This window comes from Neodiprion pinetum, chromosome 4, assembly GCF_021155775.2.
Source record: "Neodiprion pinetum isolate iyNeoPine1 chromosome 4, iyNeoPine1.2, whole genome shotgun sequence".
NCBI classification, from domain to species: domain Eukaryota; kingdom Metazoa; phylum Arthropoda; class Insecta; order Hymenoptera; family Diprionidae; genus Neodiprion; species Neodiprion pinetum.
The window spans coordinates 2,025,512-2,052,978 of record NC_060235.2 but is presented as its reverse complement, the minus strand read 5'-3'; the positions used below and the strand labels follow the sequence as shown (position 1 = coordinate 2,052,978).

Below are 27,467 nucleotides of genomic sequence, written 5' to 3'. Positions count from 1 at the left end.
TGGAACGCTGTAATAGTAAATAAAAATTGTCAAAAACCGAAGTGAGATCGGGCGATGAGGAAAGAGAGAGAGAGGGAGGGGGGTGTTAACGATGAAATTTATAATAACCGTCAACGTCTGGATTAGACGGCCGATATATATAATATCGGGGATTGCATCTCGGGCCTTGCCTCATAACAAAATGTCCTCTGATCGACCCTGCCCTGTCTCAATGTTAACTTATCATCACAGATACGAGGGGCTTCGACATTTCTCTCTCTCTCTCTCTATCTCTCTCTCTTTCTCTCTCTTCGTATGCGTTTTGATGCACCTATTATATATACATATATATATATATATATGTACGATGTGTTTGTTGCCGCGTTCGGTCGCAAACTGTCACTTTGTACACATAACATCATTCAAGCTGCATAAATATAGGTATGAGTGGGTTTAGTACGTTGTGTATTATACGTATGTACGTACGTCTCCAATGGTTCAAGTACAGCCGTTGTACGAAACAATTCCTCGTGTATTTTTACTTATATTTGTCAAGCCGTAGTCCGGTTCTCTTTTCGCGTTCACGGTAATCGTCCGCCGAAACATTTTTCTTCTGCTATCCTATTCTACTTTTCCTGTTTCTATAATTCTCTCTAACTCGCTCTCTCCCGCTAAAATTCTGTCGCAAACAAAGGTTTCAAATTATTTATAACTTATTCTTTTCCGTAACTCTGATGTTAAAAATAGGGATGAACTTTTTATTTTGTTTTTTTTTTCGATTTTTAATCCGTTCTCTCGGTATCTTGTCCAGAAGCTTATGCTTATTGGTCATTCTTACTAGTAACGTGTAATGTATCGAAATATTGAAAAGAAAATCATTGTTTTGAAAATTTAGAACGGCTTTAAAGGAGTTCAATGTTCAAAGTTTAAATACACTTTACTTTTTAAAAATAGATTATTCAATTTGAGACGATCCTATACGGTTGTAAAGTAATTGTTTTTCCTAAAAATGAATCGTTACATTGGCGTTACGAACTGATTGCATTTTTTTTCTATCTAAAATTAGATCAGTCACATCACGCGTGCAAGGTATGTAAAAAAAAAAAATAGCTTTGACACGTTTGCGAACTCTGTTGAAGCGAGTGCGTTAAACGTGTGATAACACCTCGTTTTGGTGATTGCAAAATAATTATTAGCCTGCGTAAGTTAGCACAAGGTTACCGAACGCTCGCAACGAGCGTGATTATACGCAAGAGATTGCACCAGTTTACATTACAGTCATCACACTTATGTATAAATATACCTATAGATGCATCGTTGAGTTATAATTTAAATTTGGAGTTGAAAAAAAGTTGAAGTGTTTTATGAAAAATTATTCAAAGATGCTTGCAGGCGAATTTTCTGCCTCCTCCTCTTTGACGTTCAATGATGCATATCAGTTATGTATTAATCACGATCTATACTCTATAGGTTTCAACCTACCGACACTGTGAATTATCGTTCGAGCGATAACGCGCAGATAACAAAATAATGACCTTTTTTTCACACGTAATGTTATTGTGTTTATTGAATATTTAAATAAATTGGCGCAATTTATATTGACTCAGGTCGAGAAAAGTAAGAAAATCTGAATCCTGTATATCTCGTTAATCAAACGTATTTCGTCAAATGAAAAATAGAGATGTAAAATCAGTTTTTTTATACATCGTCTTCTTCTCATCAACGCATTTATAACATCCAAGACGTATGTTATAGATATTATAAAAAAATATTTCTTTTCTTATACACTAATTCAGTACATATTAATTTGTACATCATATAACATCACGGATACGTTTTTTCATAGATCTCTGCGTACTATTAACAGGCAGAATAACAGATAAGACCCGAAACATTACGAGTTAATTGAGTTAGTTCCATAATTTACGGTAGGTCGCGGTGACACGCATTACACGCAGCCCTCACATTCTGACGGCGTTGTTGATGCTGCAGAATTTATCCAGATCCGTCATTATTTTCACCTGGTCAAACACGCTTCGTTTGTCGCGGTCTATCATCCGGTCCGAGATGAAGTTACACATAATGCACGTACTCCGTTTTTATTTCGAGTGACACGAAAAAGTCGTATGCAAGTAATTCGCATCAGATATCCATCGCAGATTTTACAAAATTATAGCATTGCGTGACGCTGCACGATGGATTTTTTATTAGCGAAACAAGGGATGGATGTTGCAGTTACGTATCGGGATTTTCATAATGGCAATAACCACATCATTTAGAGTGCGCGAATATCCTCGGTTCCATGGGTATAATAATATACATAACACGAGGCGGTATGGCATCGCAAAATTTAAACACAGTCCGTAAGCCGTATTAGTATTAACAGGGTCAATCGGCGACGGTCAGGGACGGTGGAGACAAAATATAACACGCATTTCAATAATCCGCAAGGATTTGTGCGAACGTAGGCCTGTATACGCGTACGCATAACATCACTGGCACAGATGTTTATACATATAATACATGTGCCTGCGATATATATATATATATATATATATATATTTACAAAAAATGAACACGGCATTGTTGTTTTTCTATCTTCATTGTCTTTTTGCGAAGGCTCGGAACGAGGACCGCATCGGTAATGATAAACTGTAGTCATTCACGAGAAAAATGACAAGTTTTGCTCCGAATTTTTTTCAATATTTAGCAAGGTTACGGAGCAAAAACATTCTAAACGACAAGTGTGCCTGTATTGTTATTACACATTATACGCCTAAGCTGACTGCGCTATAGAAGTTGCAGACAAAAGAAAAAAAAAAAAAAAATTAAAAAAAGAAAATTGCATGCGAAATATGGGCTATTATATAACTTACAACGATCGTTACGGATGTACCTTATACCTATGTAATAAAAATCGAAGCGCGTAGTAAAATAGAAACGCCCGCACACGGATGGATTCGCTCATCGCCAGCTATCCAAATTAACTTGTTTCATGCCGGCGCACCTATAATAGCATTCGTACGTGCACGTGTGCGTGCGTGTGTGTGTGTCATACACCTATCTAGGTATGATGCCAGCTGTTACCAGGCAAACCGCGAGTTGCCGTGTAAGTCTTATACAAGTTGTAAAAATTGCGAATTCGGTGATGCTAAATTATCGTCAAATCGTACATGACTAAGGCACAATGTCACACTCACCTTCCAGTTTCGGTTACACATTCGCAGTTCGTATACGCAGTACATACACCTTATGTATAACATAATGGTAAGTGTGGGTAATTTTATGCACAGTGCGATGGGTACGACTGACTGGCCAAATGTTGGGACTGATTTAACTCACCTAACCTAACCTAACCCAATTCGACTCGGCTTGACTTTGATCAGCTAACATGCATGTGTGTATTGATAAAACTAAAATAGGTACGCAAGTACCCGACTCATGGTCACGGTCGAGTCATCGCGCGGCTTCATCATCAACTCCTCCAACTCCGGCTTTACACCCAACACGGTCAGTTTAAATCGAAATATTCACAATTTGTGATTACTGCTTTTTTAACTTTTCCTTAAAAAATGGACACCGGGTTCACATTTTTTGTCTTATTTCTGTCTTTTTTTTTTTGTCCATTTTACGGGGCGGAGGGGTGAGGAGACAAACATTTGTCTCTCTTTACATCATATTTTATCGTTAAATTGACATCGAAGTTTTTAATTCCATTTGCGGTGCAGACGGAAAAACAAGAGTACGCTTCAAACTTGTTAAATTTTACGGAACAGTCCATAGTGTGTGTACGTATGTACGTATTTGGTATGCAAATATTGAAACATATTTTCGAATGCACGTATCGAAAATTTCTCATGTTACATGCTCAACTTATATATATTATACAACGTCGACATGTTTTATACCAACGCTTATTATAAGCGATGAGGAAGTAACGTCGTAATTCCGTTCACTTTAGTTAATACATATAATATAATGTAATATATGATATGTAACGTGTAAAGCGAGACAGGTTTGAGCAGATGATGAAAAAAAACAAACAAAATGCGAGTTATTACGAAATCGTCCTTGAAAATATATCGTTAAATTTTACTACAATACATTCATTCAAGTAATATACTATGAAAATTGTACTTTAGGTTGAAAATATTAAAGAGAATCGTTTCACAAGTGTGTCGTCGTTAAAATAGAGAAAAAAAACTCATCCAGGATCTCGACCAAGTCTTAATCATCGTGTAAACGCATTGTTCCCACCAACGGCGCGGCTGAACAGCGTTTCCGATAAAATTACAATAGTTTCATGCAATCAGCGACTGCACTATCCAAAGTTCATAAACTCGGCGTCTCCAAGCACGCACCCGCCTCTGCGGCAAGAAGGCGATAAGTGCCTCATAGTGGATCCAAGAATCCAGCAACAGCAGCGGCCATAAGGTTTTCAAACAAAGACCGGTTCTCGACTCGAGAAGGTCACTGGTTCAAAAGCGGATAGCTCAGCGGGAGGCTGACGTTTCTGGGTGATAGACAACGGGGGGAAGAGGAAGGTGACGGAGGTGGCGGAGGTGGCGGAGGCGGAGGGGTATAGAAAATTTCTCGCGTCTCACTTCACGGCTGGAGATCATGGACTCTGCTCTCATGACTTGGCGCGGTGAATTCGACTCCAGTCGAGAGGAGCACCTGCTCTTACTTTCCATCCGGCTGCCCAAGGCGTTAGAAATTCACTTACACCTTCCTCGGCGATATGCGCCCAGGGTTCGTTGATCTCGCCGAACTTACATGCTGCTGCCGGCCGAAACGCCGTTCACGGGTGAAATTTCACTCTCCTTTTCAACTCGCGACTAGCTACTCTCACCGACGTATAAGGCATATATCGCCAATGGATTGTGGCACCGTGACCCAGAAGTCCGCGTGAGTTCGCTTTGTTGGAAACGGTGTTCTCTGCCTGTATTTTTAGCGCCGAACACACGCTGGCCTCGAGACGACAACGGGGGCCAAGTTCTTCCGGGAATATCAGCTTCCCGAACAACGAGAAAACTCTTTACGTTACCGTGGAAAAGCCCAACGACAAAGGCCTGAGAGTCTTCTCTTGGCCACTTGGCTGTGATCGGTTTCGTCATGCTTCGAAGCCGCACGTTTCGTCTGACCCTGATTCTGGTTTTATTCACACCCGATTCTTGAGCTTTCGTAAGTTCGCTGTTTCCAGCTTATAAGTTGGGAATTCGCGTTAGGGAAATACTGAGAACGGTGATGGGAGGGAGTGGTGCTGATTTAAACAGAAGCGACCTTCAAAGAGACGTTCAACTTTGTCACCGCAGAAACCCGCGAAGGTTATGTTACCCGCCTGACTGTGGTCTGTGCAGGCGCTCTTTGCGTCCTTAAATATATCGCCTGCTGCTACAGCTTTCCTTTGTTCCGTGCGATAAGGGCAGCGTGATGCGTATTACGGACTGTTGATGCGATGGTTCTAATTTTTTTCATCGTATAACACTATGCCGAGTAATTATAGATCCAAGTTTCATCAGCCGTATAGTTTGAAACCGCAATTTCACCTCAGCGATATTTTTAAAGCGAGTGAAAAATGGACGGTTTGGAAATAAGAAACACATCATGCATGAGTGAGCAAACTGCCTTGCATACTACCGCAGGACGACCTTGTTATGCCATATATAACAAACAACACTGTATGAATTTTATTGCCATGAATTTCGTAGGAGTTTATGAATCGAAATTGCAACGAGGATTTCAGCAAGTGGATGCATATAATGCAGCAATAGAGAAATGGAATACACTGCATTATTTTCTTGATTGTCGAAAGTTTGCTGAATCTTACCTTCGCCGTTTGTGCAATCGTGGATCATCAAAAATTTCTGTCTTCTATGCCATTGCATAGAAGACCTGCAGCTGACTATGAGACGAACGTAGTTTTCTTCGTGAGTTGTGGCTGCCCTCCGTTACGACAAGTACAGTTAAGATATTGTACCCATCATGGACAAACTGGAGCCTGAGGGAGAGAGCTCATCCGGCTGAACCCACACCGCGGCATGAACATCAACTATGAATCACTGTATCACTTGATCTCTACGTGGTGAATTCTCGACGATTCTTGGTGCCGTTTTTTCGCACATTCTTTTATCATCTCTTTCTTTCCTGGTCTCTGTCTTCCCAGGAATCTCCGTTGGAGAATTACAATGCCGGAAAGAAGAAGAGTTCATGGTATTATTGTGAGAATTGGAGTCGATAGGACGCTAATGTACGATGATACAGTGTAATGATTTCCCCGGTTCGTGACTGTCAAGTTTATGCAACGATTAATTAATCCGGTACACATACCCAAAAGTGAGAAGAGACCATGGAACTACCATGCATCCCAGCTCGATGAACGGAACCCTCCTTCTATCGAACATTCATTCGGGATCGAGCTAAGTGAATAGAAAGGATCAAGACAGGCACAGGCACACCAACGTCTCATGAGTTGGTATCGAGTGGCCGACTTATAGAAGCGAGCGTCGCGTCGCGTCGTCGAGTCGCTGTGGCTGCTACTGCTGCTACAAGCGAGGAGTGAACAAGGAAGGCTTTCTCCGGGGACCTTGAACTGGTGCCCGAGGCATTCTGAACTTGAACCACTCCGGAGGTTTGTGGAGGCCTCCGATCGCCGTCGTAAGTATGTATGTACGTATCTCAGACCTGTGGCTGGTGCCTGTCATGTTCTCGGTCTGGAAATCGGTATCAACTTTCTCAAGAGCCTAGAATGTTTCTTGGAAATGCTCGTTGCTATACATATATATATGCATACCGGCTGTCATTACGATACCGTGTATGCTTATACCTTATAGGTGTCTATCTGTGTTTCTCTCTGTGACGAGTGTTGCACGGTAACTGTACGTTTCACTTAGCGCCAACGCTGCAGGAAGCGGTTGGAAAAATTGTAAAAAGGCGTCTTTATCGAGTATATAGACTTGAATTAAGAGAGGAAACAATTCAGCGCACGTGGTTGTGCGTTGGTTAAATAAGATAGTGCTGCACTTCCCTTCGGTGTGTAATAGGAAATGATTGTTGGAAAATTGAAAATTCGTGGGCGCTTATCATCGTACATGATGATGGAATACGAATGAATCAAGTAATACACGAGTTTCGTTCGATATTCATTGGAATGTATATTTTTGTAGACGGTCTCGATGGCTGCTGATTCGCGTTGCTTGTCACCTGTTTGTTAAAATTATTTTCAAAAACATTCCAGACTTCTTAGTTATATCTACTCATCTACGAAGAATGTACGCATAGCCATACAGCGAGCCTGGCGATGACGTATAGCAGCGGATATTTGTTCGAAAGAACAAAAATAATCATCAAAAAAGATGAACGATAGATTTAGATGTGTGTATAATATTATACCGATAACCATCTCACCACCTGCACCCCAGACATGGTATAGACACCACAAGAGATTCCTTTGTGTGTTTACACTTGCCTTGACTAAATGCAAAAGGCGAAACTTGATACTTATTGGCCGCGCTCGGTTGCGAGGTATCGAAACGATTGCGGGGATCCGAGAATCGACGGTATAGAAGCGATGATAAGCCCCAAAGAGCGTGATCCGATTGGTTGAAAAACAACAGGGCCTTTGATCGCGAAAGCGTGTATAGGAACCCGGTGATTCCATTCGCCGGAAAGGAGAGTCATTAAATTCGTTCATTCGAATAACGAAGGTGACCTCGCCTAGCCAATCGGCAGATCGTTCGATTACCGCGGCCACCGAGATTCCAGACATCCTCGAGCTGTGGTAAATTAATAAACGACCATCCAGGTCTCCTTGAATTCTTTCGGGCGAGAGGATTTCTCCGTCTCTGTCGCGACTACCTAGTTTCAGGCAAGTCATAGTTCTCGGTTCCGTCCACTTGCTATGATTTTGACCTCTCTCGGATAACAAGTCTTTGTCTCCTCAAGGTCTGCCAATCCCGGGCTTGTTGAAAGTAAAGACTGCCAGATACGTTGATGACGACCATTCCTAGGTGGCAAGCCTTGTTTCGCCCAATTATCCTGCATCTATACCTATGCAGACCGTTCAGTACCCGTTCATATCCGGAAATATGATTCATCCATCCTTTTCAAGCAGCAAGGTCGCCAACCTGGGGATCGATTCTGTAATTTCACTTTTCCCATTTCACATTTACCACCGTCGAAGCTTTCCGATTGGTCTGCAAAGTTTAGTCAACCAATCAGAATACTTGGATGGTGGAAAATGTGAAGAGTGAAATTAAAGAATCGATCCCCTGAAGCGCGAGGACGATGAGCTCGATGAACCTGACTTATATCGAGACGCCTACCAACGCCGAGAAGATGGAACGCAAATAGATAGTCAGCTCAGACCTCCTTTGAGACTAAGGTGTACACGCTTCTTCCCAGCCTGCTGTTCTACCTCTCTCTCTCTCTCTCTTTCTCTATCGCCACATTATATCTCTCTCTTCTAACTCGGCAGCGGCCGGCTGCCAGTGGGATGCATGGCGTACACCAGAGCTGGTGGTGTAGAGGCAGAACCAGACGAGAGTCAGCGTCCCTAACCTTATACAACAAAAGTCGAGCTGGGCGAGCCCGTCGACACGCCGGAGTAACCAAAGAGCCAACCAGCCAGCCAACCATACATTCAGTCAGCCGGGCGAGGGACCGACCGGACCTTGCAGACTGAACAGAGAATGCGCTGCGCGGTGGACCGGTTTCAATAATTCAACTTGATCTAGAGATCTAAGCAGGTCCTCGGGTAACGACTCTTATACGCGAACCCACGCCGGTCCCTGGTCTCTCCTCCCCCCCCCCACCCCCCCCTTCCCTGGTCACCATTCGCGACCTCAAATTATGCAATCAACTTTGATTCAGTGGTGAGAAACCCGGATGGCCTTAGGTAGTCTGCGTCATCCGCACACCTCACCGTCTGGCTGCTGGTAACGTTCAGTTCGGATCAGACCACTGCTGGTTCAAGGTCTCGGTCCTATTCAATTATTGATAACGAGATCTGCATCCAGAGTAGGGTTGCTCGAGAGACAACGTAAGCAGATCTCACCGAAAGTCACCGTGTTTCCTTCATCTACCATGCCGCTTTACGATAGAGTTGACCGCTGACTCTTGACCCGATGCACCATCGTCGATATCGACAATCGTGCTCATGGGCATTTCGTGTTGCACTAATGCCACATCATGAAATATCCCTTTCAAATTCCGTTGATGTTAGTGCAAGGGCTTAACCTTCTTTCTCAGTTTCTTATGAAATTGCAGTACAGCGTAATCGATATTTGGTGAAAGTAAGGGTTTCCTATCAGCCTACAGGTGCAGAACCTTGTCGATCGGTTTCTATTCAGTCCGTCAGTTTCTCTCACAACGCTATCAACGCGTTTATCTTAAGGCCTTGGCTTTCGTTCCAGGCTGACCTAGAGGTTTGAAAATCCTGGAGAATCCTCTCCAGGTTTACACGTATTGTACAACAGGTGAAAGCCTCGGAGATCGAGCAGCTTTTTTTCGAAAGAAAGAATAGGAGGAAGGTATTTGTTCTTGCATCAATCGGACCCCGAGATGCAAACAGACTTGGCGTTTCGTTGTACAAATTATCCCTCTTTTTCGAGCCATTGAGGACCTTCTTCGATCCAAACTTTGACCAAGTTTCGTACGAGGGATGAATGCGACACTTGAAGAGCGGTCGTTTCAACCGCATCCACTCTGCGTCGGTAAGTACGCGTTGTTTATAGTTATGGCCGCCTCGAACGATAGGAGGTGCAGATAACAAAGTCCGGCAGTCGAAACTTGAAGAGCACAGCGAGTCAGACGCTCTACATAGGTGATCCGAAAATATTTGTGAATCTAAAGGCAAAGTGCGGGTAAAGAATCTACGCTTCGCTTCGTTCGAGGGACACGCGAATCTGTACCGTCGCACATATGGTCTGTTTTATGAATTCATATCAAATTGTAGAAGGTATTTTATTTTAAACAGGAACTTTTGACAGATTTGAAATTGTAGAGAATATTTCGGTTTCGGCTTGCTGCGCTTCGTGTCCTGGCTAACAGTCGAATTCCCTCCAGGACCGCCTTCCTCCGAGAGCATTCCTCGGGGCTCTCGAGTCGAGTTGTTCCGTAGCGTAAACATCCGATAACCGATCCCGCATGGTTTTTCTGGCTGAGCCAGTCCTCTTCCAAATGTTTACTTCAAAATTCATATTCAAACGTCAACATGTGTCGTTATCTCTGACCTTCATTTCCAAGAATTACCTTGCTCATCAACGTTAAGGTCAAGCATATTTGAACGCTTTATTAATTTATACCACTAGAGGTGATAACGCGCGACTATTGTTCTCCCACTTCTAATCATGCTAATCGATTTCCATACGAAGTCGATCGGCTTTTATGTAAGCGCGGACTATAGACTCGGTGTTTCAACGTGCACGAAGGCATGCGGTATAGACTCCTCTGTTTTATCCGCTCTTCGTAGCTTCTTTTTTATTATTTTTTTTTCTTTTATCTCGTATGCATTGTGCACGGCACATATGATACGTTTATCTCTATGCTATGTGCATGGCTATATTAATGCCCGTGTGTGGTATATATGTACGTTTTAGCCCGTCAAGAACCGCTGTAGTTCAGCGGACGACACGCGGGCGGAAAGGGGGGCTAATCGATAATCGTGGCACTCTCTGGGTTCAGGAGCCTCGTTCAAGGACAAGGCCACGTGATAGCGGACGCGCAACTGGGCCGCGCACATACAGCCATCCCTGACAGTGACCGTGCCACCACTTTGCGGGCCCCGAGAATCTGCCGACAAAATTTCCGTTTCATATTTACTTTGACTCGTTGAATTTACATTTTGCAAATGTGTTCATAAAAAGTTTGAAAGAAAAACTGATATAAATGAAGAAGTTGAAAACAATCTTATACTCGTATAATTATCGAAGTATCCGTACGATAAAAAAGAAATATATAGGAAAATTCTTAACAACTTATGATATGTTATACATGTATATCAAAATTTTGGGTAGAACTTTTTACTTTTGTTTTTTTTTTTTTTTCTTTTTCATTTCGTTCTTATACCCTATGTTATTTTATATTTATCTTCTTTCTATCCAACTGCTACACTTTTCTTCATCATCTTATCACCGACAATGTAGTTGAATACATATTGTTTTTTCCCGGGAGCGACGAAGCGCAGGGGGAGATAAGCGGAGGGGAGTGGGATAAGTCGGCCACGTCCCTGGGCGTTTTCTTCCACTCTCTCCCCCTTCTCTCTTCCTCTCTCTGTCTTTGTCTCTATCTGTTCAAAATACTTTACACACATACGTGTATATTACAACACATAGACGTATTTTTGGGCGGGTGAATCGGCGGGTTTTACCCCCGCCTAGGTCAACGGGAAGCGTTGGGTCGTGGTGCTACGCACGTCACTCGGTGCCCAGCCGAGCCAAGACTCGACTCGTTTGTCGGAACATAATGTTACGTGTGCCTTGTAACAGCGGTATGAATAATAATAATAATAATAATAATAACAATAATAACAATAATACTAACCGTAATAAACAAAACAATCTTAACACTTTAAGAAGTGTTTCAATTTTACGTATAGAACATGCATACCGTACATTCGTGAAAAGGTCGTTGGTCGTGCTTCGTCGTGGCAACGTGATTTTTTTAAAAACTGTTTAATCCCTCACCACAAACAAACAGAAAAATTCCTGCGAGTGAATTGTCGGTGATCATTGACCCCGTGTAGCTGTAGATCCGCGAATGCGTATAGGCATGCGAAAAATCATAACATTCGTATGATTGCGCATCGTTTGAAAAAGTTCCGAATGTTTAAACCTAAGTTCGTCCCCCGCCCTTCCTTTCCATCGTTTTGTTTCGTGACGGTAGTGCGACGTCGACGTTATTATTTAACCACTCCTTGGGTCCGCAGGACGCATGCGATCGTTGTTTCGACGTCATATGTAACTCGGTGCATTGTAATATAACATGCATACGTACATTCATACATATCCATGCAACCCAGAGAAACACATACTGGACAAAATACATGTATCGTAATAATCCGATAAACGACGAACGGACCGCGTGTGCGTGCGTGATGCGGTTATGTATACATGTATATATGCATGCATATACACATGTATACATAAATACATATATATATATATATATATATATGATGTGTAACCACGGCGATGCATCCTAGGTACAACACATCCGTGTATGCATATAATTTTACAAGTGTGCCAAGTGTGCGTCTTCTCTACTCTTCTAACCCCCCCTCCCTCTACACACTTGCTTGAGAGAGAGAGGGAACGCGCGACTCTCAGTTTGGTTGAACAAGGCGACGCGACGAGACGTGCGCCGCTGCAGACCCAGCGTCGGGACGTTAACGCGCCGTTCCCCCCCTCCTCGCCTCCTATCACTCTCTCTCTCTCTCTCTCTCTCTCCTCTCATCAACTCTCCTCCACTTTCCTCGCTCCGCCTCGCTTCTCTATGCATCGGTTCGACCGCGAGCCGGACCGCGGTACCACTCTCACTTTTGCTGGCGCCGACGACACTCGTCGGGTGCCTCCAAAAATCGCCACCTAATCACGCATACTGCACACCATACGCTCTACATCGGTATACGTATACATATATAATATATATGTATATATATATATATATATATTTATATATAATGTATGTATACCCGTAACAATAATACTTGTATCACTTTTATACATGCACATTATAAATACAAACGTATAAGCACGTTATTAATATATTGTATTAATACTGAAAATATAAGGTGTACATGTATATATATGATATATCTAAAAATAGAATATCATGTAATAACGAGAGAAGGCTAACTAAATTGTGGGTGACTACACGTAATCCATCTTTCGTACGTGCGTAAATGAATATATAATAACGAAAAGAGATAAGATTGCAAAGATAATATGCCTGTAATATATTTGTCTCGCCTGTTTAAAGATTAAACGTGTGTATGTGCATAAAAACTGTGATTCGGTCACTAATAATCGGTATTGTATTTAAAATACACGTATACGTGCGTTCGTCCTTGTGTGCGTATAATCAATTTCCGTACGACTGACAATGCCAACTGTAACGTATTGCGCGCATTTAATTTCTACATGCTCGCGTACACGTGTACATACGTACAGACGACACGCCGTTGATACAGTGAAATCGAAAGGTTTTTGACATTTTGCACACGTGGGTTTTGCGCCCGCTAGGCGCTAGGCGCAACGCGCAACGCGTAACGCGCAACGCCGTTCGACGTTATTGTTGTTTTTTACAAGGCAAGAGTGTGCACGCACCTACACGTAGCTACTGCTGCATAGGTGTAGAGACACAGACTTGCGTCCTATCGCATCTCAGCTGGGGTAGGCAATATACGTACACATACGTGCGTACACGACACAGGGAGCGCAGCGCGCGCGCCAACCCGAGGAGGAGAACTCGGCCGGCCGTTCGCTTCGTTCGTTCGGTCGTTCGTTCGTTCGTTCGTTGGTTGGTTCGTCTCGCGTAGCCAAAGTAACATTCGTAGTGGTACCGCCGACGCCGACGCCGACGCCGACGCCGCTCAACGACGTTTTACGCGCTGACGATCGAGTCTGACGACGACGACGGCAACGACTACGTTACTACGAGGACGACGACGACGACGACGACGCGACTACGATGACTACGTCACCGCGTGTCACCCAAACGAGTGTCGGGTGCGTTACGGTTTGAGGAAGCAACGGTGCCTCAAACACACATCCGTTCGCGTACGCACTCGTTAAGTGAAGTGACAAAACACGCGTATGATAACGTACGCGTATAAATGTGCAGGGTGCAGGTGAAGTTTCCTTTTTCATACCCGAACAAGTGTCATCGTGGATGAAGGTTATGGATATAAATTGTTGAATGTTGTTGTTGTTGTTCTTGTTCGGCGTTTATCACGGTGCCGAGTTTACGAAACAAGGATTCGTCGTAAAGACGCACTCTGCCGCATAGGTACAAGTGTGCGGCGGAAGAGGAGCTGAGGGGGAAAGTGAAAGTGATATTGTACACAGGATTAATAAATTGCAGTTGTGCCGTTTGTCCGATATAGTATATTCCATACGTACGCGTGTACTTATATATTACGACTTTGCGGAGGGGTCAGTGTCGGTCGAACTAGAATTTCATACAGCTACAGCTTGCAGTTTGTAACGCCCGTAAGTCGAAAATACGGGTACGGTGGCTCAAACCGGGAAGCAGCGCGTAACCGCTGCCGCCGAGCTTCAGGCGGAGGTGCGCACCGCCATAAGGGTTCTCCACGGCTGGTGCCCCCGACCGTCCCAACTCAATTTGGGGCATCACGGTCGGGGCGAGACTGTCCTCATGTCGCCGCAGACCCAGATCCGGGGCCCCGTTCACCCGGGGACCAATACGCCCGGACACCGGACCCCCGGACCATCGGCCAGCACCAATTCCGCCGCCCCCGCCTCCGCGACAACGGGTAACACCCAGGGACCACCGCCGACTTCCGTAGTTGTCAGTTCGACTTCCAGCATGCGACCGCCGCCTCCGCCCCCCCCACCCAGAGTCAGGCAATCCGCCGAGGGCAAGGGTCACCACCACGAGGAACCGACCAGCTCCATTCCCGATCTCGGTGAGATTCTTTGTCCCTTTATTCTAACCGCGGTCATGGTCGGTCTTTCACACACTGATTCTTTAACGGGGCTGAAGTTGGTAACGTTAGTGTATCGATATACGTTGGGAGAAAAATTAATATACTAAGCCTTTGGAATACCTGAAGAAGTTAATTTCAGAAAATCTGAGTTTCTTGATTAGGTACTAACAGTTTATTTAATTTTAACCAATCCTAAAGTTGCGGTTTGACGACTTTTTTTTTTTTTACAAACGTGCGTCGTTGCAGTAACGTTACGAACTTTAGCCCGACGATTGACACCCGTCGATGAGTGGTCCAATACGCAGTTTGACTCATTCTTTCAATACTGTTTTCAACACGTTGGTAACAACTTTTTAAACGGATCGGTATTTTCCTAACCTAAAAGACGGGACCCGTTTGGTGTTCGTTCAATTCTGAACTAGTTTTTTATTTCGATATTTCGTTTGCGGCATCATTTTTAGGTTTCGAAATATCAAATTTCGTCTAGCGGTTAGTCAATGTGCGACGAAAGTAATATTCTTAAGATGAGGGCATTACATTATAGAACTTTGGACTGACTTTATCCAGTTTCATAATCGTTTTTTATATTTTACCGTACGATCACAGATACGAAGAAACTTGGTGAAATTTCAACGTTTTAGTCTTACGTTAAAAAAACAAAAAAAAAAAAAGAAAGAAAACATTGATCGATTATAACCGTATATTAAAACCGAGCATAATTCTTATGTGTATTACGCAGTTGGTATCTTATAATGATAAGTAAAATAAGTCGAGTGCAGTATAATACGTCACATCACGATTATGCATACCAATTATTATGAACCAAGTGTAGAAGAGTATACCCTACTTACATAAAAAAGAATAACCGACGTCTGGAGTAAAGAAGGAAATCTTTGGCGAGAGAGAGAGAGAGAGAGAGAGAGTGAGAGAGAAAGAGAGAGAACGCACAATGCGTTGTCACACACTCGGTCTTACTTTATACATCGAACAACGAAACGGAGAAGCGATATTACGCGTATACAATATAAATTGCCAAGCGTCGTATTTTTGCGACAAGGTCAATGCCAATCACCCTCAGGTAACTGGCTGTGTATTTCGTGCGAATAAACGAGAGAAGTACCGAATGCAATGTAGAGAGTGATGAAAAAAGAATCCACCTTGCCTATTACGCATGTATTCGCTGTCTTCGGAATGTAACAGAAAACGGAGAGAGAGAGAGAAAAAAAACAAAATAAATTTAGTAACTTTGCAAATAAACAAGAAAAATTAATGTAAAAAATATTCTTTGGTCAATAGTTATCGCTCGAAATACGGAAAAATATGCAATGCATGCGGTCTGTCAAGTGCACCGGGAAATTCACTAAGTCGTACGTGGTAGGGTGACCGAGTAGTTTATTTTTACATACAATGCACTTGCGATATAAATTGTTTTTTTTTTTCACTTATTAATCTTTCGTTTATCGTACCAGTGCGGAGATCGCTTTGGAATTCCAAGGCAATTTTTTCCAACTTTTCCTCATAATACATCAGACACCTGTTACCTAGAAACATGCGAGGTGCACGAAAACACAGAGAACTCTGCAGCGCAACGGTGATAATGTTATCTTAAGTAGTATTTTTTACCGCAGATAGGTACGAATTTTCGAAAATTCAAGAAACTAAAGTCGTGGTAACGACGATTATCATCGAATCGGCGCGTTATTTATTGGCCTAATCTCGAATCAGGCGGAGCATGATCTTTCCATCGAAGAGTTTTGTACCAAGAAGGAATTTTTATCGTATCGTACGTTTAACGAGATAGCTGCTCTCAACACTCTCACGGTGGATGTAAGGCACAGATACCTCGTAGTCATCGGTTACGAAAGCTGTTGCATGCCGCCAGTAATGCTGGCTGTTCCATGCTGTTCAGAAACAACCGCGGAACCGCGGAGCTGGGATAGAATGTCTCAGGTGACCTTACGCCGGAGTGACCTTGTACAGTGCCGAGTGCTGCGGGCGCAGAAGTCGGCGTTAACGTATGTAGGAAGTTCCAATGTGTGGCAATAGTACCTCATGTATCACCGGTTAGTGGTTTTCAAGAGAGTTTTCGGAACCTCTCTCCATCTCTCTCTCTCTCTCACTGCGCGGTTACGGTCACGGTCACACATCGCGTCATCGACGTTGTTACGTGTTGGTTGGGTAGCATGTAGATACAGATCCAGGCAGAAGCTGCTCGCTGTATGCGGGCCGATTACACACGCCGACGTGTTTAACCGACCACCTATACACTAACTACGCTCCTTTGCTCTAGAGAACACTTTAAGGAACCTCGCGAAGCTTCCTCCTTCTCCTCCTCCACCTCCTCCTCCTGCGGCAGCTCCCCGGTTTCCTGGCTTTAATTTATTCCATCTGAAATTAAACGCCGAAGGCAGGTTTCACCCCACCTATATTTATATGTGTGCCAACTCTATCCCTCTCTCACTCGCTCTCTTCTTTGCGGACGACGGTAGTAAGCCGGGCTCCGGAGAGCAGACCTTGACCTTCGTATTGCAGGTTCTTACCCTCTGATATTCAACGACGATCACTATTGGTCAGGGAAACCTCAAAGTCCCGGAAATCTAGAGGATCTTTCTTACAGGTTATCGGTCGGGATAATAACGTAAGAGGAAATGTTGATATAGAAACGTTCGTTCATTCGTCATCCAATTGTTTAGTTACAAATGGCGTCACCGATGGAAGTGAGTCTGCTTCTTCGCAGCTTGTCGGTTCTGGTTCTCGTGAGGAGAAAACTTAATCTCCAGTCAGCGACGGTACGGCAAGTTTTTTCTCATTGTCAGACATCTTGTTGGTAGCGTGCAGATTGGATGTGCAGGGTGAGGATCAAATCGGCATTTTTTACGATGCGTAAAATGCGGTAGAAATGAGAAGCTGAAGTGACGATGACCACACCCTGTAATTTGTTCAAAATAGCAATCCCATTGAGAAGAGAAATGTAAAGCTACCGCGGTGATTTCGGTGCAAGGAAAAAGAAAAAAAAAACAATCTTCGTTATCCTTGGAAAAGTGGGTAAATGTAATCGAGAAAGAACTTCCTCAAGTACCGAGTAACTTACAAGGCGACCATGAATCATCGCATTTGTATACCGAAGCTCACGAGGAGGGTGTTTAGAACCGATTGGCCCTCGCTCTCTCCCTCTTCCCCTCTTCTCTTCTCTTCTCTTCTCTTCTCTTCTCCGGCTTATCTCTCAGCACGGTCGAGCGACTTACGCTCTCCAGAGGTCTCGTCTCGCATCCATCCCAACGCGTCGATGTCTGACGGTGGTTCGAGAGGCTGTGTGAACGTGCAGCGAGAGCGTAACACGTCCGTCTGTGTGCCCGTTGTGCACTCGGATGCTGCCGCTGCTGCGGGTCTTCGGGTCGTGGTCCTCTCGACCGTCCTTCACAGGGCGTGGAGTGCACGCACACACGCAGTGCCTGACTCTGGCTACGGGCTGCAGGCTGCTGCTGCTGCATCGTGTGCCACGGATCCAGACACCCTTCAGACAGTCTCCAACGACGGGGAGGAACGGAACGGAAGGGACGAGAAGGGACGCGAAGGGACGAGGAGGAAAGGGACGGAGGGGAGGGAGGCACTCTTGAAAGCTGTGTGGTGTACGCTCCCCGCCCCTCACTTACCTCCCGCGCTCATGTGCGTTCGTAACACGTGCGTCGAGGAGTCCGTGCATCCGTGGGTAAGGTACTCGCGCATGCCCCCCACCACGTGCGGACGCCTCGCGGTGCAGCATGAACTGCATTATCGCGTTCCGGGGGACGACGGATGCGATAATGTGTATACGTATGTATATATATATGTATACGTATATGAACACATATATGTTCGTTTCACAGGATAATGGATATATTTTAGGAACTTGAAACCCACCGGTATATAATTATATGCCCCACGTATGTCTCTGCAGGCTGGAAAAATATTTTTTCTTCATCCGCCTCGTTGTAACGTCTATTTTTTTTCTAACGTATTGAAGTTAGTAACTTTTTACGTTACGGAGGATTGAGGAAAAAATCATTGATTTAATGTCTTCCGGAATGACTCTGGATGTGTTGAGTTTTTCCTATGTAAGATATGCGTGATCTTCTATTTTGCTTTAGACCCTCATGAAAGTAACGATATTTCGTAAAAATCCATTATCACACGAACGTTATCAAACTTGGACCGCTTACATTTTATCATACACTCGTTTTTTAATAAATCTTGTTGATCGGAGAGTATAAAAATTTCGTCACTCGCGTGACGTTTCGAAGAAAAACCACGAACCATTGTTTATTATCCACTCCGTTCGGCGAAGTTGAAAAAATGTTGGAACAATTCGATCCAACGCTGAAAACGTGGAATAGGTGTGACAGGTATAGGTATAAGGTACTGCAATGCTTGATCCTGCATCGTGTGGCAGGGACCCTTGTCCGTTCGAGGGCTTCGACCAGACGCCCTCCCCCCCCCCCTCCCCCCCCAACGTTGTGTATCACGATCATCCTTTTGACGTAGATCGCCTTTGACCAAGTTACGTGGCTTGTACGTCGATCCTCCGCCGTGTGTGTTAATGCCTCGTGTATGTTTACATTAAGAGGCTTTTCCAACTGCGTCACTTACCCTTTCATTGCCGTTGTGCATGGCGCTTGGATGAAAGTCTAGACAATCAATCTAAACGATTTAACTTCAGTCTCACTGTCGTCTACTCCCTTCACTAGGATGGAAAATTTTTCACCAAACGGTTTCACTCTAGTCCAGCCTTAGATTGTTATCATAGATGGCGAATTGATGTTTCCATGTGATTCGATCGTTTCTTAATTCCATGATAAAACGTTATGAAACGACTGATTCCGTGTTTTAGTTCTTCTTCTTCACATCTTCTTTTTTTTTTTTCTTCTTTCTACTCATTGTCAGTATAAAAAGTTTCGGTATTTTGACCCTTTCGAGGTTGAATTATCTCCGATAAGAATACGTCTGACACTGAAAAGTTACAAGCTGCATCGTACGTATAAAAATGTGTATATATAGAGCAGCATGCACGAGATAGCGCGTTGCTGGGACGTAGCTGATTATACTCACACATTCGGAAATGCGACTGGTCCCTTAATTAACCGAAACTGTTTAATGGAACGAAGCCTGCATCGGAGGCATAACCACCACCGGCAGCCGACTTTTGGTTAGTTTATTTTTTCGACCTATGACGTGGCCGTGTACGTTTTCTCCAGACGGAGGGACGATCGGGGCTAACGACTCGTTGGTATAACGCGTACCGCGTTACGTGTTACGTCAATTTTGTGTATAGTTTATAACTCGCACCGAATGCTAGTCGGTGGACTCTCTCTCATCATCTGCGGTATAATACGTGGCGTGCAACAAACACGACGCGCCTATTATACGATGGTAAAAAGTCAATTTTAAACTACGGAGAAAAGCCACGTCGTTGAATTGCGTAACAGTTTCGTTGAAAGATTTCAGGAAGGACTGTCGCGAACTGTCGTTCCGCAAATTTTTGCCGATTGGTGGGAATGCGGGTTTTTTGGAAAAAGAGCAGAAGTGATTTTTGGTTCTTTGTTTAGGCATCTTGTTATACTTTTCATCAGAAACTAGCAGTGCGCCTAAAGGTTCTTTTCTAAACACGCACGCGTGCTACGTCACGCGCTGCATTTCCGGAGCTTTTGAACTTTCATGTTTCAGAGACGATGGCATGTTATTTAGGAAATTTGTGGAAATTACGATTATGTTTTAGACGAGCAGCAAATTTTTATACCAATTCTTATGTTCGTTTACAAAAACGGTGAAATAAATTCACACCTCTCTTTTAGTCACAACCGCATCCCGGCCTTAAGATTAGATAATTAAGATTTTGCAAAGTTGCTACATTTTGGCCTATCGTAAAGGACGAACAGATGAATTCACGGAGAGAAGAACAAGAGCAGCTTTTTTTATTCAAAACTTTAGGAAAAGAGGGACATGTCGAAATTTTTTTATAAAAAATACCCATGTCAACGATATTTATTTTTTTACCATAAATGTAGCAGATTTTACTTCATGGTTTTCACTTCTAATCCGAGAGTGGAATTCTGCATTTGACGAAGTATGTTTCACCAAAAAATCTTGCGTGTTCCTCTTTTCCTGCAGTTTTATTTAGTAAAATCTGCTCTCGTTCTTCTTTTCGTGTTGAGAATGAAAAAACTAACGTATAGCTGCAACAAATGATATGGAAATTTAGATAAGCTAGTGAAGTAGCATCCACTGCACGCAATTTCTCGCGCCTCGTCATACACGCTTAACAATACAGACTGATTGTTGCAAAGCAGTTTGTACGATAGAACGAACGAAGTAACAAATTACCGAGGTATCATCATCGCCAGTAGCTACAGGCTGCTGATACGGTTAGGTTCGGTTTTTCGAGGATATAATTAGCCGGTACGGTTTCATTATGGCCTCGGGTATGTATAAATTGTAAACACCGATAAGTCGGGAATGCGCAAGCCGTCCTGTGTTGACCTTATACAACGTTTCTAAAATTGACGAAGATTGGGTGTAATAACAACGTCTGCATATACAATCTTACATCTATGCACATTCGTAGCGTATACCTAGATGCGTACGAGAAGAAAAATTTATACGAAAGAAAAAATGAAAAAAACCATTAGCGAGCATACGCGAATACGCAGAGAATATGGGAGACTTCGACACAACGTGTAAATACATCTATATATTCTCTTTACACACCTACACCTATATATATATATATATATATTAGCGTGTATTAGTGTGAATTCGCGAGTCAAGGTAACCAGGAAATAAAACATATAATGCTACGTAATACGTGTTTGATCTTGTGTATCAAGTAAATCGCGAAACTGTGTGTGTGTGTTTGTGGCCATGCGAGACACCTTTTCAATACAGCTGCCGCCTCCACCTTCACCTCCACCACCACCTCCATCCGAGCCGCCTCCTTAGTCTTTTTCGTTTCTCGTTATCGTTTGAGCTTAAACGCGATAAAGACGAGCGATTATGTCATAACGATTTAATCGTAATCGAACGATGTCCTTGAATCATCGGTACATATTATCACGAATTAGTCTGCGTGTATAAATACACTTTGTATTTTATAATTATGTAAAATAAAAACTAAATTTAATAATTGCCCAATTTATCTTTGAAAAGTCAATACTATGTTTATTTGAACGAAATAATGACGAATATGTCAGGTGAAAAACAAAAATAAGAAAAACGACGCCGCGAAGAATTCATTTTTCTTTAACATCTGAAATTATGTGTTGTTGTTTTTTTATACATACATATATATATATATATATATATATATATATTTTATCTTTTCACCGACTCGATATTATTAAACACCCGTCACTCGTATCGAACGTAAATGACAATTTGTTGTACATGTCGTAAAAGACGACCTTTAACTATAATACGTAACGAGCGCGTCGCAAGAAATTATTATACCGATCCTCGTCTCTTCGACCTCCTCCTCCTCCTCCTCCTCCTCCTCCTCCTCCTCCTCCTCATGACTCGAGGTTTCGCCTCGCTTCTGATTATTTTTCGTGCGACCTTCTCGAAATAGTCGCGGATATTTAATCTTCTTGTGTGCCTATGCGTGTATGTGTTAATACGTGTGCACTCCACCACGTCGTTGGAAGATATAATGCTTTGCTATAGATTGCAAACTTGTATTTGCAAATATTCGAGGAAGTGGATGTGTATACGTGTGCGTGTGTATAGGTATAACATCATAGATCGTTACGTATGTATACTAATAGGTGAAAACAAGAGACGAGGAGGAAAAAATAAAAAACAAGTCGACGCTCATCTATCCAATCGTTTTTGCAATGTATTTTTTCCTCCATCTTGACTTGCCAAGGTTACATTTTTTTGCCGACGTAAAACTATACAAGAGGCTTATATCACATACCCACGTTACAGAATGAGACGAAATTACCGATCGGATTATCAAGATATCCAGCTCCTCCCCCCTTCACCGATCCAGAGGCTCGTACTAATTAATTGCGTATCAAATAACCGTGTCGAAATAATAGTTACGCGATACACGATATGAAACTAGTATACCCGATTCGCTACAAAAATTGCAACAAATGCGGCTGAGATCGCTGCTTAGCGCCTCAGTCGCTACATATTTCCACCCTCTCTCGAGACGAACGAACGACCAGAGGAGAGGCGTGGAGGGAACAGGAGAGGAGAAACGATGGTATGGGTGGGGCAGAATGCGGCGAAACGCCGAAGGGAGGGCAAGGGTAAGGGTAAGGGTAAGACCGCGTCGCGACGAGAGGGGAGGAGGAAAGTACTCGGGGGTTCACTGTCTCGCAATGACCCCTGTACTCGCGCATTGCACGAGCCAAGGGGGAATGACCCAGTGCCCACCTCCCACCTTCCAACGACACGGAGAACGCCGCCTGGTGCGGCTGCAACCCACGTTACATGGTTCCTGCCGCACGGCGCCATGTTTTTTTTTAAAACTCACCTTGAATGTATGAATGTACATATGCACGTATACCTTTGAACAACGTCGTCTATTGCATACTTACGACGCGACGATACGGAAATCGGCAAACTGGAGAGATTTTTTATTTATTTATTTATTTTTTTTTGTAAATTTTGATAATTTGATACGGTACTCCGAGACACGGGTTTTTAATAGCGGGCTGCATATGATAAGGCGTTGTAAAAGTGTACAGGGAAAAGTTACGTCTCCTCAAATGTGATTACCATATCGAAGAGTCTATCTGGTACGCGTACCAAATGTAGGCAAAAGAAAGAAAAATAAAAATAAAAACAGAAGAAGAGAACAAAATTAGAGGAAAAAAGTGAAACGTGCTTCTTGTACAAGTGATATGGAATATACGGATAAAGATAAAAGGTGTGTATGTAGTTTTAAAAAAATTAATCAAGGATGCCGAATTTTATGTTGTTACTAATGGACGATAGAGAGATAGGTAGATAGATAGATATGTCTATGTTTATTATGTCCATGGCAGTGTTGAACAAGTAGATGATGTACATAATGACGGAAAGTTAATACATATAGCAAAAACAGAAACAGAAACAGAAAAAGCAAGTAAGCAGAGAGAAAATATAAATTACAACAGGTAAAAATCAATGAAATTGAAGCAGACTACAGTAGTGGAGAGTAGAATGGTAGGTTAAGACGAGAGATGAGATAAAATAAAATTAAAATTATAGATAAGACGTAGAGTAAAGTTAGGAGATGTATGAAAAATGAAAAATGAGAGTATAATGTGAGTATGCAAACTATACGTATATATATATTATACTGTACGTATATATACACAGGACGCGTTTTCCGCAAATCGCTTCGCGCTTAACGCGTGTAACGCCGTCTATGGGGTTAATCAGAGCCGCCGGCATGCAGGAGGTACAAGGGTGCGAGATAAGGGTCGACTGCAGCAAGCGGGTGGGCCAGACGCCCCTTCCCCTCTTCCTGCCCTTCTACTCTCCTCACTTCCCTCGGCGATACTACGGAATTAATAAGGGTGCAGCTCGTGATATCGGCGCAGAAGTTAGACTCGCTCGATCGCGGTGTAAAGAGGGGTTGTTGCCTTTGCGTACATTGTAACGCCGCCCCACCGCCAATCTATACGCACACACGCACGCACACTTGTTCTGTTCTATACATGTGTACTACATTACACCGCAGGATCTAGGCGCTAGGCGGGGCGATGCCATTGCGCTGCACTGTACTGCGATGAGTGAGGGTCGTTAATCCTGGCAAGGCGAGGCAGTGACCTCCCCGCCATCGCCTGAATTGATCCATACGTCCATCCTCGGAAGGATCAAAACTGAGGCTAAGGGTTGCAGCCTTGCTTTATTCTGTCTTGTTATTTTATTTACATTTCTATTTTCATTCTACGTACTTTAAAATTGAGCGAAACGCTCGGTGCTAATTTTCCAAAAGTTGTACACTCGGATTTTCGTTTTTCATTTGTACATGAATATTTTTATACGCGTGACTATAATTCTCGCCTAAATAAGATGGAAAAATGAAAAAGAATTTCCTTGAAGGAGACACGCCTTCGTGGTTATTCTTAAGGGGTAATACCACTCTAACAGCCGAAAAAAAGACCCAACTTTGATGATTTATTTTGATAACATGGAAAGAGGAATAGGATTTCTTTTCAGAGGGTTTATTTATTTTGATGCAAACTGGCGGCGACAGAACCAATCTTTGATATCGCCTTTTTTTAAAACTCCTTCACTGGAGGACGAATTTCTCGTAAAGTATAAAACCTCGAGCAAAAAATAAAAAAAAATTTTACAAACCATACAGACTATTACCTGTGGAACTAAGTAGAAGATTTTATTTAAATGAAATTTTGTCAAAATGGTGCACTTTTGAAAAAATTAATCGATTTTTGGCCAAAAAATAAGTAGTAAATTGTTTATAAAATTAAAAAGTTTACAATCAATAAAAAAAACTACCACGTACTTCCATAGAAGACGTAATTGTGAAGCTACTGTCGAAATTTCAAAGCGAGCCATGCGACGGTGTTCAAATAATTTGTCCTCCCAGTTTGAAAAACAGTGGTTTCGATAAAAATGCGTTTACAGTTTTACGAGCTTTCAGCGCGCGACCCGAGACCCTGTGGTAAAATCAAGATTTCAAACTTTTAACAACATTTTTTCACTGTAGGACCAACTGGATATTGTTTTCATGACCGTAAAATATTGTTCAAGCCAAAATAAAAAAAAAAATCAAATTTTCCAAAATCTAGAGTGGTGTTACCCGTTAAGAGTGTTGGTACCAGGGATGATGAAACCATTCGTCGAATATCGCCACGCGCTTAAGGCATTGATGTTACGCAATAGGCGAAATCAGGGTGGATTTTCATACTCTCGATTTTCTTCCCGTCCTTTTATCTTCCTCACCGGAGGGTGGATCTCGGGATTGTGTTTCAATGCGACGCGCGCGCGCACATTTTTCTCTACGAACACACTGGGCCGGCCACTTTCTTTTACCCTGCGGTACAATGACGGAGTGTGTGCATCACTTCCGGTAACGCTGCACGTATGCAGGTAGGTCTTGTGTTAGACCTGTGGGCAGATGTAACCAGCAGCCCGCCCGCTTTTGCCGTGCAGATGATCGTTTCTGAAGCGCTGCTGTGTCTCAATCCCGACCGGTTGCGGAGTAGACGTGCAAGGGTTGAAAGAGAACGAGGTAAAGATTTCGAGGAAAGATTTTTTCCGGTTGAAAAAAGCCGGCTGCAACTTATTTATTTATTTATTACATCGCCAAAGATATATTTATTTATTTATATAAAGTACACACGGACAGATCAAGTGTCCTTTGAAGTACAAACTTGAAATCGATATTTAGCGTTAGGCAAAATGATTGCGAATTTACTGAAGAAATGAATAAATAATGAATATAATAAAATATTCGGATAATGGATCAGAAGACTAATCGTGTGTTAGATTACAATTGAGCATAAGTAAAATAAATCGATTTGCTGATGAGGTGAAAGAAAGTAAGTCGATAGCACGAAGAACTGGTTCACTCTACAGACTAGCGACTTGAGTAATAAAGCAAGGGTTTGAGCATACCTTTTTTGCGAATCCGAACAATTCCAGATCCTTCTTAATTTAGGTGGTGGTAAGTGAATTAGCGGTGAGTCGGTATTTAACTAACATTTTAACAAAGACAAAGACAAGGTGATGGATGATCTTACTGCAGATTCAAAATAACAGACCAATCACGTGTCAGATCTCAACTTGAGGGAATTTGTTTTTTCTTATACGCCAAAATTTTTTCAACTCCATACCGCAAAGACGGAAAGTCGGATATTTCGTATATAATATAAAAAAAAAAAAATTTTTTTTTACACTTTTTTTTCTCTCGGACGAATCGCTCCACGGGTATCGCTTTTACGCGATGCGCGGACGGTGTTTCGTCATGTATTCAGGGTGACAATTGTCCAATTGCGCAAAAGGCACGCCCCGAGCGCACGCGCGTTTCACGTAACGAATTGTAGGCGTTGCGTAACGGGGAAAAAGACGGAAATGCGGAAGCCGACGCGTGTCACCGACGACGCAGAGACACCCGGAGGATCCCCTCGCAAGCCGCAGCTGCTGGGCCAAAGATGCAACCCCGGATACCTTGTTCCTTGTGAAAATATAATACGGGGGGTGTCGCGTTACGCTCGCGTTAAATGGTAACGAAGTAAACGCCGCTGCAACGCAACGCAGCCGTTATTTGCTGCATATCGTAGCTACGTTTCACCGAATTCACGGAAGAGCTTCAGGGATTCGGTGGAACGATTCGCCTCAGCTGTCGATGGGTGTGTAGGTGAATTTGGTTTGCGCAAACTCTCCTCCAACCCTTTTTACTCGCTCACAATCGGCCGGGGTTTACGAAAATGCAACCGATTCATACACGCTGCGTAGGTAAGCTGCGGTTTGACCGTCTGCAGCCCGCCACCCGCGTTTCACCTAACTCGAAATCCCTGGTTGCAATTATTATTATTATCGTCCCTTTGCAGAATACTTCGGGCATCCTCGCGAATCTTTATTCGTTCGATATAATACAGCGAGGGGTGGAAGGCCTCTCTTGTGTCGCGATCGAATTTTGACCACGTTTCAAGAGCAGCAGCTGTTCAGTCTGTAACACGGGATTCAACCAACAGGTGTTTACCCCCACCAAAGTAGATGGGCAACAACGTGGAAAACCCACGAGGCAAAAGCCTCGGAATTTTGCACCTATCGTTTTATCGCACCGCAGACACGTTTGTATCCGATTGGTAGGCAAATCATTTTT

At 43.1% G+C, this 27,467-nt stretch overlaps 1 protein-coding gene across 2 annotated transcripts in view; it reads left to right on the top strand.

Moving 5' to 3' along the window:
• The window catches only part of E75 (ecdysone-induced protein 75), a 145,974-nt gene that overhangs the window by 7,682 nt on the left and 110,825 nt on the right, over positions 1-27,467 (top strand). Inside the window, exon 1 of one of the 2 annotated variants that reach the window (XM_046623699.2) lies at positions 13,455-14,626. The exons of the other annotated variant lie outside the window; for it this stretch is intronic. Within the exon in view, the coding sequence (XP_046479655.1) occupies positions 14,356-14,626 (271 nt within the window). The 5' untranslated portion in view covers positions 13,455-14,355. Of the gene's footprint in view, positions 1-13,454; positions 14,627-27,467 lie in introns of those variants that run through there. 2 annotated transcript variants of the gene reach the window in all.